Source organism: Otolemur garnettii, unplaced genomic scaffold (assembly GCF_000181295.1).
Source record: "Otolemur garnettii isolate 467f Iridium unplaced genomic scaffold, OtoGar3 scaffold00081, whole genome shotgun sequence".
Classification (NCBI taxonomy): domain Eukaryota; kingdom Metazoa; phylum Chordata; class Mammalia; order Primates; family Galagidae; genus Otolemur; species Otolemur garnettii.
Genome location: NW_003852476.1, coordinates 1,283,003 through 1,295,988, shown reverse-complemented (window position 1 = coordinate 1,295,988; position 12,986 = coordinate 1,283,003). Strand labels below are relative to the sequence as shown.

The following is a 12,986-nucleotide window of genomic DNA, read 5'->3' as shown; positions in this document are numbered from 1 at the left end:
TTTGGCTGGGGCTGGGTTTGAACCCGCCACCTCCAGCATATGGAGCCGGCGCCCTACCCTTTTGAGCCACAGGCGCCAACCGAGTCACGCTTTTCTTTATAACAAAAGCAAGCATCCGGAATCTGGTTTCCGCTTTAAAAGAAGTTCTCGATTCTGCATGGCTGATTCCTTCTCACTATTTAGGTTTCAACTAAAATCAGCACCTTCTCAGGGGTCTTTCCTGGCTAGCCTTTCGGAGGGACCCGCCACCACTGGACCCATGCCCAGTGACACCCCCGCCCCGGTCTCGGGTTAGCGTGTGTTCATTCAGTGACGGGCAGCATCTCCAATCGTGCTACGACACCCTCAGCGTTCGCTCACCACTACTGTCATTCCTTTTGTCCGAAACACAGTAAGGACTCCACAAGTCGCATCTGTGCACTAAAACAATGGAAGGCACCGAGGACAAGAGAACAGGGTCCGGGGAAGTGGAGAGGTAGATGAGCCCCGCCAGGCGAAACCTGCACCACGGCCCGTCTTGAATGCCTGAGACTAGAGAAAGCGGGGTGGGCGCCGGCACACAGCCCCGCGCCGGCCCGGGCGGTGCACGGGGTCCGCGCTCGCCTCCCCGGGTGCCGAGGGGCATGGAGAGGGCGGGAGGGCCGCCAGGAGAGTACTTTACCCGCGTCTCCCCCGGGCACCGACGGGGGCAGAGTGAGGGTGAACACCGCGGCCACGGCGGCGAACACGGCGAGGCCGCCACGGAGGCCCCCGGAGCGCCGCGGCCCCACTCCGGCTGCCCGCCCCCGGGCCTGGTCCCTCCCGTGGCTAGAGGGACTCATCGGCCCGTGCGGCCCAAGGGAGGAGGGCGCGGCAGGCCCAAACTCGGGGCCGTGCGAAGCTCCACCACCACGGGAGAGCGCAGCTGCTCGGCGGCCGCTGCGGCTTCCGGGTCCGGCCTCTCCGGGCCTGGGCGGGAAGCGGAGACACCGCGGGGCCTCGCGAGAGCAGGACCCCGGGACTTTTCCGGTGGCGGACGAGCCGTTGACGTTTGCGGGCATACGATGTGCTTTAAAGTAAGTAATCACAGGGGGGAGCACTGCTTTAAAGAGGCAAGCCTGGTCTCTCTATGGCCATTTCTCCCCCTTTCCTACTGACTTGGTTGGTTCTGGCAGAGAGAGAAGCACCGTTGAAAACCTCGAGCGAGGAAGGACTGCTTCTGCCTCCTTCGGTGTGGGGTGGAACTGCAGGAAGGACCAAGGTCCGCTTGTGTTAAAACAGTTTGTAGTATAATGACAGCTGGTGCAGAGCCAGCCCATATGTAAGTGCATCTTGGCTATGTAGTGATAATGATTTAATGTATTACTATGATTAATTGTAAGTTCCTGTGCTGATTATTAAAGTAAGTTCAAAAACGTGCTTGTTTATCTTTTCCTTATAGCATGATGAAAACTCTGTAGACGAGGTGGGAAACTTGAGTTCCTGTACTTACACGAGTGACCTCAGACTGTGATAAAGGCGTCTCCTACTTTAATGAAGAGGAGTATTTCGGTGAAGCTTTGACCACAAAGAGAAATGAAACGGGACCACTAACTTTACAATAACTGCCATGAGAAAGTAAGTTTTTAAAGTTTACACAGTATGTTATTATAATAAAGCAATTATTTAGAAGTGAGAGGGGAGGAGGGTAAGCTCTCTAAAAGTATCTCAGAACATACACTGAAAATCAGTGACTATCTCAGATGTTACATGCAGTGAGTAAGGAGCCCAAGGTCATCATGCAGAGTGATGGGGGGGCGGATGAACCATTGGGAGCAGCCCAGTGGCACCACCTCTTTGGACGCTGATGGGGCTGTTTCAGCTGCACAGGCTGCTGGATTCTAGCCATCCAGCCTCCTAATACAACCCTTGAGCAATGCTTTTCCTGTGGGGTGGGCTGGACCTCATGGCCTGCTCTGTCAGTAGAATGTCAGACATGACAAAAATCCTTTATGAGGACATCCTTTTAGGTTAGCAAAGGCCAACTTTCATCCTGCTGGCACTTCCTCTTACCCTCCCTCTGGTTCTCATTGAGGAGGCCACCTATCATGTTGTAAGCGGCCCTGTGTAAAAGGCCATGTGAAGAGACACCCCTGCCAACAGCCAGCAAGAAATTGAGACCTTCAGTCCAACAACTTGAGAGGAGCTGAATCCTGCACCACCCATGAGGCAGTGAGGAAGTGGCTTTCCCCCCCATTTCAGCCTCAGCCAACTACCACTCCAGTCCTGGCCTTGACTGTAGCCTGTAGATGGCCCTGAGCTGACACCTGCCTGAACCCATCCTGGTTGCTGTCCTATAGAAGCTGTGAGAGAATAAAAGCCACTATCTTAAGCCAATAAAGATGGGGCAATCTGCTACTCAGCAATAAATAGGACAGGGTCTCTTCTGAAAGAGCATACCATGAATGACACTGACTGAGTCAAATGTATGAGGTCAGATGATTAAGTTCATGGGTTTCCGGGGTCAGATCAGGGAGTGATGAGCCAACATGGAAAGCAAGGAGAAGGCCCTGGAAAAGAGCAAGGGAAGCCCAGCATACATTTCTCCCTATTGGTTTTCTCCCCCCTCTGCATCTCTGGCTGTGCATCTGCATTGAAGAGTCACTGTGACTACCAGGAAGGAATCACCTGCACTGTGCTCTGAACTCCTCAGACATCAGAGACTCGGCCAGCATGAAGGGTTGGTATGAAAACTTCTGGCCAAACTGCAAGACATTCTCAGAGAGTGTGCCATTTTCCTTGAAGTACCATTTCTTCCATAAGTAGTCTCATCTCTCACCCCCCCAGCTTAGCACATCAACATATTTGCTTGATGATGTCCTGAAGGAGGAGAACAGTCTTGACGTTCATGTGAGAATTGCTAATTGGAACAGCTGGTTTTATTGTGGTATAAACCAGGGTTCCAGCATGTGTACAGTGAAAAATTATGAAAGCTATTCTCAGCAGTCCTGCCCTGTGAAGGTGCCTCAGCTTCATTTAACCTGCTGTGAGTGTGCATGGATGGAGGTCACCGGTGGCAGAGAAGTTCTAGACAAACTGAAGGATATCCCCAACATGAGCCTTACCATCCTCTGTGCTCCCACCCCTGTGCTCTGCCTTTCCTTGCATCAGAGCATCATCCTGTCATTTTTCTGTTTCTCCCACTGGATTGTAAACTCTTGGAAAAGAAGAACTAACATTACTAAGAGTAATGATTAAGTTTATGAACTCATCCTAGAAAAAGTACTACATACCTCATTGTCTAACATCTCTATAGTCACCTTTGAGGTGCTCCCCTTGGGAAACCGTGCACTGTGCCAGTGCCTAGTCCACCCTTCAAAGCAATTTTGGAACTCTTTTTGGAATGGTCTCAGAGCTGTTGTTGTATAAGGTCTGACAATTAAGTTCAGGAACTCATCCTAAAAAAATTGCTTCAAGGGAGCACTTGGAAGGTGACTGTAGTGATATGCAGCAATGTGTGGCACTTTTTCTAGGATGAGTTCACAATCTTAACTGTCCAATCTCATATATTTCTTTCCCTTTTATCTATTTCATCTTTTCCTCATTAGTTTATAAAAAGATGAGTTTTTATTTCAATGGGGAATAATTCTTTGCCCATATATGGAGGTGGATGGCTGGAAAAGAGGATAGAACAGTGGAAGAGACCTAAGCGTCACAAGAAGCCAAGAAAGAAGTAATGTCAATGCAGTGAATATGGCCAGGATGCCACGGAGGCAAGGAGCACATCTAAATTTTATAGGGCTTAAGTTTATAAAGTTTGGAGAACTGTCTTTAAGCAAAAATACAAAACTGCAGTTAAAGAATTAGGCACATGGCCTTGGAAAAAGGCTGTGCTCATAGGGGGCCATGAAACCTAAGCTTTATTACTGTCGCAGTTACTCTCCTTTCTGTTTGTGTCTGACTCTACTCAGTAGGCATCTGACTATTCATGTCTGTCCTGGAGCATTCCCTTATCTGGGCATCAAAGGCAGCAAGCTCCTTTGGTTTTCCTTTGACCTCTGACCTCTCTGCCCCCTTCTGCTTTTGTCAGACCTCCAGATGTTGAAGGGTTCCAGGGCTGTTCTAGACTTTTCTCTCTTTCTACCTTTTTTCCCAAGATGATCTTATTAAAGATTTAAATATTAGCTACCAGGGGATATGTACCAAAACTACACCTCCCCAAATTTTTCTTTAAGCTATAGAATTTTTTTGTTTAGCCCAATTGCCTTCTGACTTTTTTACTTTAATGTCCAAACAGGCTTTCAAACCAGCAGACTTTGTATTATTCCCATAGTATCTACAGTAGTACCCAGCACAAAATGAGTGCTTAACAAATATTTATGTAATAAATGATTAAGGAACAATCTGAGACCATTGGTGTATTGACTAGGGATTGCATTTAGCTACTAGTAAGAGAGACTCTGCAACAATGACTTAAACATTCAAGTGTTTATTCTCTTGTGTAAAGAAGTCAGAAGTCTGGAGGAAAACAGTCTGATACTGGTTTAGCAACTCCCTGGTACTGCTAAGGATAAAATTGAGGTCTTTATATCTTTCTGCACTATCCTACTTAGGTTACATCTTCAAGGTCATCTCCTGATCCAAGATGGTAGCAAGTGCTCCGGACATTACACCTGTATTTGGGAAGAAAAAGAAAGGACAGGAACAGAAGGGCATGCTCCATCCTTAAAAGAAAGAATATTCTAGATGTGCTACTCTGCAGTTTAGCTACCTCCAATTGGCCACAGTTAAGTAACAGACCACTCCTAGGGGCAAAGAATGCTGGGAAATGTACATTTTTGTCTGGATAACTTACCTAGGATTCTATTACTTCTTTTGCAAAGGAAGCAGGGGAAAGTGGAGTCTGTGAGGCAACCAGTAGGCCTTGTATAGTTGGATTGGGTCACACAGAGGATTTTGAACCTTGAAAGTTAGAGAGGTCAGTTTCAATAGTAGATAAAGAAACCAGATACCAGAGGGTTAAGAAGGGAGCAAATGGAGAAAATGAAATAATGTGGAGAATCATAGGGATTCAAGTGTCAAATGAAGTTGCTGATTGTTTTTTGTTGTTGTTCCGTTTTCTTTTAATCCAAAGGAGAATTTGGAGAGAGAGAATGATATACAGGAGACTGGAGGAGATGGGACCAAGGAGGACAGAGGAGAAGCACTGAAGATAAAAAATATTAGATGTAGAGGGCAGTGCCTGTGGCTCAGTGGGCAGGGCGCAGGCCCTATATATCAAGGGTGGCGAGTTCAAACCCGGCCCCAGCCAAACTGCAACAGAAAAATAGCTGGGCGTTGTAGCAGGCACCTATAGTCCCAGCTACTTGGGAGACTGAGGCAAGAGAATCACCTAAGCCCAGGAGTTGGAGGTTGCTGTGAACTGTGTGACACCATGGCACTCTACCATGGGCAATAAAGTGAAACTCTGTCTCTACAAAATAAATAAATATATATTAGAGATAGAGAGAAAAGCCATTAGCCTGTGTCTTATTTAGGCTGACAAATAAGATATACAAGGAATATTTGCTGAGAGTTTATGCTGTAGATCATTCCACAATGTTTTGCAGATAGATACTATAATACAAACTGCAAAGCAATAAAATACATAATATCAGTAAGGATTTGGCCAGAGAAACAGAACTAGTAGGATATATATATCATGAGATATAGGACAAGGAGTGAGGAGGCTCTGATGAGGACCGGTACATGTAGGCTTAAGAAAGCCCTTAAATGTTTCTGTCTTGACTTTAGGTGTTGGTTACATAATTATAATTATTCTTTAAAATATTAAAAATGCTTTGTGCACTGTTCTTGCTACATAATATATCTCATCATTTTAAAAGTATGTAGGAAGGAAGGAAGATTCTGACACAGTTATCTAATGGGCTATTTTGTAATAAGTACTAACCAGAATATTACCCTGGGTAATAATTCATGAATTTTCCCACATCTTTTCAGTGCAATATAATTTAAATGATTATGTGGATAATATATGTATTATAGCAGAAGTGTTTTATACTTAAGAAAAGTAGATTTCACCGTGAAAGTATACTTTCTTTCAAAATTCCTTATGGTAATCTAATATAATAGAGTCCTAAACTCTCTCCTAAAACCAATTTATTTTCCTATTTTTTTTTATTATTGGGAATTCATTGAGGGTACAGAGAACCAGATTATACTGATTGCATTTGTTAGGTAAAGTCCTTATAACTATGTCCCTCCTCCAAGAGGTGTGTTACACACAGTGAGCCCCTACCCCCTCCCTCCTTCCCACTGTCCACTCCCCCCATTCTTGCCCCCCCGCCATGTACTAGATCATCAATTATCTTCATATCAAAATTGAGCACATTGGATTCTTGTTTCTCGATTCTTCTGATGCTTTACTAAGAAGAATGTGTTCCAACTCCATCCAGGTAAATACAAAAGATGTAAAATCTCAGGTGGTGCCTGTGGCTCAAAGGAGTAGGGCGCTGGCCCCATATGCCAGAGGTGGAGGGTTCAAACCCAGCCCTCACTGAAAACTGCAAAAAAAAAAAAAAATGTAAAATCTCCATTTTTTTTTGATGGCTGAATAAATAGTATTCCATCATATACATATACCACAGCTTGTTAATCCATTCTTGGATTGGTGGGCATTTAGGTTTTTTCCACAGTTTGAAAATTATAAATTGAGCTGTGACAAACATTCTACTGCAAGTGTCCTTATGATAAAAAGATTTTTTTTTTCTTCTGGGTAGATGCCCAGTAATGGGATTGCAGGATCAAATGGGAGGTCTACCTTGAGTTCTTTGAGGGTTGTCCATACTTCCTTCCAAAAAGGTTGTATTAGTTTACAGTCCCACCATCAGTGTAAAAGTGTTCCCTTCTCTCTACACAGCATCTGCAGCTTTGAGATTTTTTGATGTGGCCCATTCTCACTGGAGTTAGGTGATATCTTAGGATAGTTTTGATTTACATTTCTCTGATAATTAGGGATGATGAGGACGTTTTTATGTTTGTTAGCCATTCATCTGTCTTCTTTAGAGAAGGTTCTATTCATTTCTCTTGCCCATTTATCTATGGAATTGTTGGCTTTTTTCATATTGATTAATTTGAGTTCTCTGTAGATCCTAGTTATCAAGCTTTTGTCTGATTCATAATATGCAAATATCTTTTCCCATGCTAATGGTTGTCTATTTGCTTTGGTTGTTGTCTCCTTGACTGTAGAGAAGTTATTCAATTTAATTAAGTCTCATTTGTTTATTTTTGTTGTTGCAATTGCTACTGAAGTCTTCTTCATAAAGTCTTTCCCCAGTCCAATAACTTCAAATGTTTTTCCCCCACTTTCTTCAAGGATTTTTATTGTTTCGTGCCTTAGATCTTTTATCCATCTTGAATCAATTTTAGTGAGTGGAGAAAGGTGCGAGTCCAGTTTCAGTCTTTTATATGTGGTTCTCCAGTTCTCCCAGCACCATTTATTAAATAGGGATTCTTTCCCTCAGTGTCTATTCTTGTTTGGTTTATCAAAGATTAGGTGGCTATAAGATGTTGGTTTCATCTCCTAGTTTTCTATTTGGTTCCAGATGTCTATGTCTCTATTTTTGTGCCCATACCATGTTGTTTTGATCATTATGGCCATGTAGTACAGCCTAAAGTCTGGTAGGCTGATGCCCCCAGCTTTGTTTTTATTAGTAAGAATTGCCTTGGCTATATGAGTTTTTTCTGGTTCCATATAAAACAAAGAATTGGTTTTTTTCCCCAAGGGAATTATGTCCTTGATTAGCTTTTCAACCTGATTGTTATTGGCATATACAAAGGCTTCTGATCTGTAGACCTTGATTTTATATCCCAATTCCCTTGATTTTACATTACAGCTACCTTCACAGTAGCTTCAAAGAAATTGAAATACCTAGGAATATACCTAACAAAATAGGTGAAGGACTTCTATAAAGAAAATTACTAAACCCTAAAAAAAGAAATAGCAGAGAACATGGTATGGAAGAGCATACCATGCTCATGGTTGGGAAGAATCAATGGTATTAAAATGTCTATAATTCCCAAAGCAATCTACAGATTCAATGCAATCTCCATTAACATACCAACATCTTGAACATACTTTCAAGATTTGGAAAATATAATTCTTTGTTTTATATGGCACCAGAAAAAATCCCATATAGCCAAGGCAATTCTTAGTAATAAAAACATTTGCTATTTTGTTTGATCACTTTCAGGAGTCTTATGGTTGAGTCTTTGAGGTTCTCTAAGTATAAGATCATATCTTCAGCAAAGAGAGAGAGTTTGACCTCCTCTGGCCTCATTTGGGTGCCCTTTATTTCCTTCTCTTGCCTGATTGCATTAGCTAGAACTTCCAGCACTATGTTGAATAGTAGTGGTTATAGAGGACAGCCTTGTCTGGTTCCAGTTCTAAGTGGAAAAGCTTTCAGTTTAACTCAATTCAGTATAATATTAGCTGTGGGTTTGCTATAGATGGTTTCAACCAGTTTAAGAAATGTGTCTTGTATACCAATTTTCTTCAGAGTTCTAATTAGAAAAGAGTCCTGAATTTTATCAAATACTTTTTCTGCATCTATTGAGAGGTCTTTGTTTTTGCTTCTATTGATATGGTGAATTACATTTATGGACTTACATATGTTAAACCAGCCCTGGGATAAAACCTACTTGACTGTGATGAATGATTTATTACACATACAGCTATGAGTGTGTAGCTGTAATCTGTTGGCTAGGATTTTGTTGAGAATTTTTGCTTCTATATTCATTAGTGAAATTGGTCTAAAATTGTCCTTTTTAGTTGGATCTTTTCCTGGTTTTTGGTACCAGGGTGATATTTGTTCATAGAATATGTTGGGAAAGATTTCTTCCTCCTCAATTTTTTGGAATTATTTCTGAAGTATGGATATAAGCTTTTCTTTGAAGGTTTGATAGAATTCTGATGTGAAGCCATCTGGACCAGGGCATTTTTTTGTTGGGAGTTTTTTTATTATTTATTCTATCTCAGTTCTTGAAATCTGTCTATTCAAGAGATCGATTTCTTCTTGATTAAGTCTAGAAAGAGAGTGTAATTCCAAATATTGACCCATTTCCTCCACATTGTCAAATTTCTGTGCATAGAGTTTCTTGTAGTAGTCAAAGATAATCTTTTATAGGTCTGTGACATCTGTTGTTATTTCCCCTTTATCATTTCTGATTGAGGTGATTAGAGATTTTACTTTTCTGTTTCTACTTAATCTGGCCAAAGGTTTATTGATTGTATTTAATTTTTCAAAAAACCAACTTTTTATTTCATTCATTTTCTGAATGATTCTTTTGTTTTCAATTTTGTTCATCTGATTTAATTTTGATTATTTATTTTCTTCTGCTGAGCTTGGAATTAGATTATTCTTCTTTTTCCAATTGTGTAAGATGGTTCATGAGTTTGCTAATGCACTGTCTTTCTGTTTTTCCAATGTAGGCATCTAATACAATAGATTTCCCTCTTAAGACTGCTTTTGCTGTATCCCACAGGTTTTGATAACTTATGTCTTCATTTTTGTCATGTTTGGAGAATTTAATGATTTTCTCTTTTTATCTCTTCCTGAACCCAACTATCATTCAGCATAAGGTTGTTTAATTTCCATGTCTTTGTGTAGGGATGAATGTTTTTATTGGAGTTGAGTTCTACCTTTATTGCCTTATGTTCTGAGAAGATATGAGGTATAATTTCTATTCTTTTAATTTTGCTGAGGTTTGATTTGTAACCTAGGATGTGGTTGATTTTGGGGTATATACCATGGTCTGACAAGAAAAATGTATATTCCTAGGCAGCACCTGTGGTTCAGTGAGTAGGGCACAGGTCCCATATACTGAGGGTGGCAAGTTCAAACCCAGCTGCAGCTAAACTGCAAAACAATAGCCAGGCATTGTGGCGGGCACCTATAGTCCTAGCCACTCTGGAGGCTGAGGCAAGCCCAAGAGCTAGAGGTTGCTGTGAGCTGTGATGCCACAGCACTCTACCGAGGGCGTCAAAATGAGACTCTATCTCTAAAACAACAACAACAACAACAAAAACCCATTGCTTGTGGGGAACAAAGCAAGAAAAATGTATATTCTTTAGGTTTGGGATGGTGTGTTCTATATATGTCTATGAATCACATTTTTCTAGGATCACATTTAAGTCCTTTGCAGCTTTGTTTAGTTTCTGTTTAGAGGATCTGTCCAGTTCCATTAGAGGAGTGTTAAAGTCCCCGACTATTATGGTATTATGGGCTATCATATTGCTCAGACCCAAATGCTCCCAATAAGAGCATTTAAGTTTGGTGTAGAAATATTTAAAATTGAAATGTCTTCTTGTTGTATTGTTCCTTTGACTAGTATAAAGTGTCCATCTTTGTCTGTCTTAACTCTAGTTGCTTTAAATACACTTGTATCTGAAAAATAATATTGCAACCCCTCTTTTCTTCTGATTTCCATTTGTTTGAAATACTGTTTTCCATCCCATAACCCTAAGTCTTGATTTGTCCTTCAAGGCTAGGTGTGTCTCCTGGAGATAACATATGGATGGCTTGTGCTTTTTTATCCAATTAGCCAGCCTGTACCTCTTCAGTGGGGAATTCAATCCATTGACATTTATTGAGAGAATTGATAAGTATGGTAAAGTTTTATTCATCTTATATTATGAAAGTCCATTGTGTAGTTTTATCCTTTGCACCATTGTGGAAGCTATATTTTGACCTTTAGCTTCTGGGCATTTACTTAGCTGATGGTCCATTGTGGTAGTCAGTGTTGAGAATAGGTTTAAGTATTTCTGGTAAAGCTGGCCTTGTTGTGGCAAATTTCCTCAGAGCTTGTATATCTGCAAAAGATTTAATTTCTCCATCAATTTTGAAGCTTAACTTAGTAGGATACAAAATTCTGGGCTAAAAATTGTTTTGTTTAAGAATATTGAAAATGGATGACCATGCTTTTCTGGCCTAGAGGGTTTTAATTGAAAATTCTCCTGTCACCTAATGGGTCTGCCTCTGTAGGTCAGTTAGCACATACTCCTGGCTGCTTGCAGAACTTTTTCTTTCGTCTTGACTTTGGACAGGTTCATTACAATATTTCTTGTTGAGGCTCTGTTTGAGTTGAGATCACCCAGGGTTTGCTATCCATCTGAAAGGAGTGTGTCAGGGTCTTTAGTAAAACATGGGAAGTTTTCCTTTATTATGATCTCCAGTAGGGCTTCCATTCCTTTAGGACAATCTTTTTCCCCTTCAGGAATCCCTATTAGTCATATATTTGAATGCTTCATGAAGTCTCATAGTTCTCTAAGCACCTGTTCTGCTTTCTTTCTCTTCTTTTCCCAGCACAACCTGTCATAGCAACACATTGCAACATACTGTCATCAAGAGCAAGGACTTCTGTTGGAAACAAAGGAGGCAGTGAGAAGGAAAAAGGAGGACAAGTGGGTGAATAAGAAGAAAGAACACAAGAGGAGGAACCAACAGAAAAATTCAGGCAACATGAAAAACCCAAACGGAGGAACTCCCCCAAGGGACCATGAGGCAACTACTGGATAAGACTCTACCTATAAAGAATTAATGGACTTCACAGAAAAGGAATTTAAAATGTGGATGATAAAGATAATAAAAGGAATGGACCATAAAATGGAAAGACCGAACCGAAAGTCAGATGAAAGACGTATAGAATATGGCGGAGCTTAAGGAAATGAAGGAGACACTCAGGGAATGTAAAGATGCAGTAGAAAGTAACAAAAATAAGTTAAAGCATGGAGAAGAAAGAACCTCAGAATGAGATGATAAAGTTTCTGAGTTAACCCCAGTAGTTAAAGAGGCAGAAAAGAAAAATCCAGGTTGCACTGTGGGTTTTTTAAGAGACAGAGACCACAGTCAGCTACATCTATGGTTATTATTTCTAACCTAGTAGTCTTCAGTGATTGCCTGATTGTTTCCTCAGCATTTAGACCCTGATGCATTGGAATCTTAAAGCTCATAAGAATCCTGCAGGAGCAGGTCTCACAGTGCCCCCCTGACTCCAGTTCCCATGTGGCGCAGGAGTCCCTCAGCCTATCCCAAGAGTGGAGTTCTGATCCCAGCAGGTGTAATTAAGATGGCCGTGCTTTAGGTCCCTACTAAGAACTTCTTATGATCTTCCCACAATGGCAGCCCCCTGGCCACCTAGACCTTCTCAGTGTGGCTGCCTCAGCAGTCACCAAACCTATGGTAAATCCACTCCAACTGGCATTCAAATCTGGTTGCTGAATACTATTCAAGTCTGCTCACTCTTCCAAGCTTTCCACTCAACATGCAGCATCCCCCAACTGAAAACTCCAGAAAGGCTTCCTCCTGTCCTGGGCCTCTGTGGGTAGCCAGTCACAAGCCCTTGCCTAATTCATCCTATTTCCACTCCTCCAGATCATACACTGTATCCAATTCACCATCTCCTCACTTTGCTCCCTGAGCTATGACTCTGGGCAAGGTTCCCTTGCCAGGTATGGCTGGGTTCTCTGTGTTTCCCCAGTCATTCTAGAAGAGCTCAGCTGAATGATCCTTCTGATCTGCCATCTTGCTTTGCCCACCAAATCCCAATTTATTTTTTGAACATAAACTTTGTGAATTCTGCTCCAGATTTTTGGGGAAAAAAAAGAAAAGGAATTTCATGATGTAAATAAAGGTACTTTTTTCTAAAGAAAACTCCCAGATATTACACACACATGCAAAAGGAGTACTATGTATTACTTAAGGACACAAAAATAAATAATTAGAAAAGCTAAAACAATAACTAAAACTAAATCAAAATTAGGAGTGGAAGAAAGGATGGTAGTAACAAACTCTGGCTTTGAGGAATCAGTGAAAAGTAGTCTTAAGTTGATAAATCAAGAATGAGAGCTAGAGTCCTGTTATTTAGGAACGTAAGCATGAGAAGAGCTGAAGCCATAATGGGTAAAAGTGGTTGCCCCTGAGAAAAGAAGCTAGTGGACAGGTGAAGCAAGATGGGAGCTATTTCATTAT

The 12,986-nt window shown here is 41.5% G+C and overlaps 1 protein-coding gene across 4 annotated transcripts in view; it reads right to left on the bottom strand.

The window, feature by feature from the left end:
- Nucleotides 1-936, bottom strand: part of TMEM260 (transmembrane protein 260) — a 75,647-nt gene extending 74,711 nt beyond the window's left edge. For 3 of the 4 annotated variants that reach the window (XM_023515866.1, XM_023515867.1, XM_023515868.1), the window contains exon 1: nucleotides 361-638. In XM_023515866.1, coding sequence (XP_023371634.1) covers nucleotides 361-625 — 265 coding nt within the window. In that variant the 5' untranslated portion in view covers nucleotides 626-638. Of the gene's footprint in view, nucleotides 1-360; nucleotides 639-661 lie in introns of those variants that run through there. The other variant, XM_003794401.3, reaches the window with a different exon arrangement.
- Nucleotides 937-12,986: the final 12,050 nt, after the last annotated feature.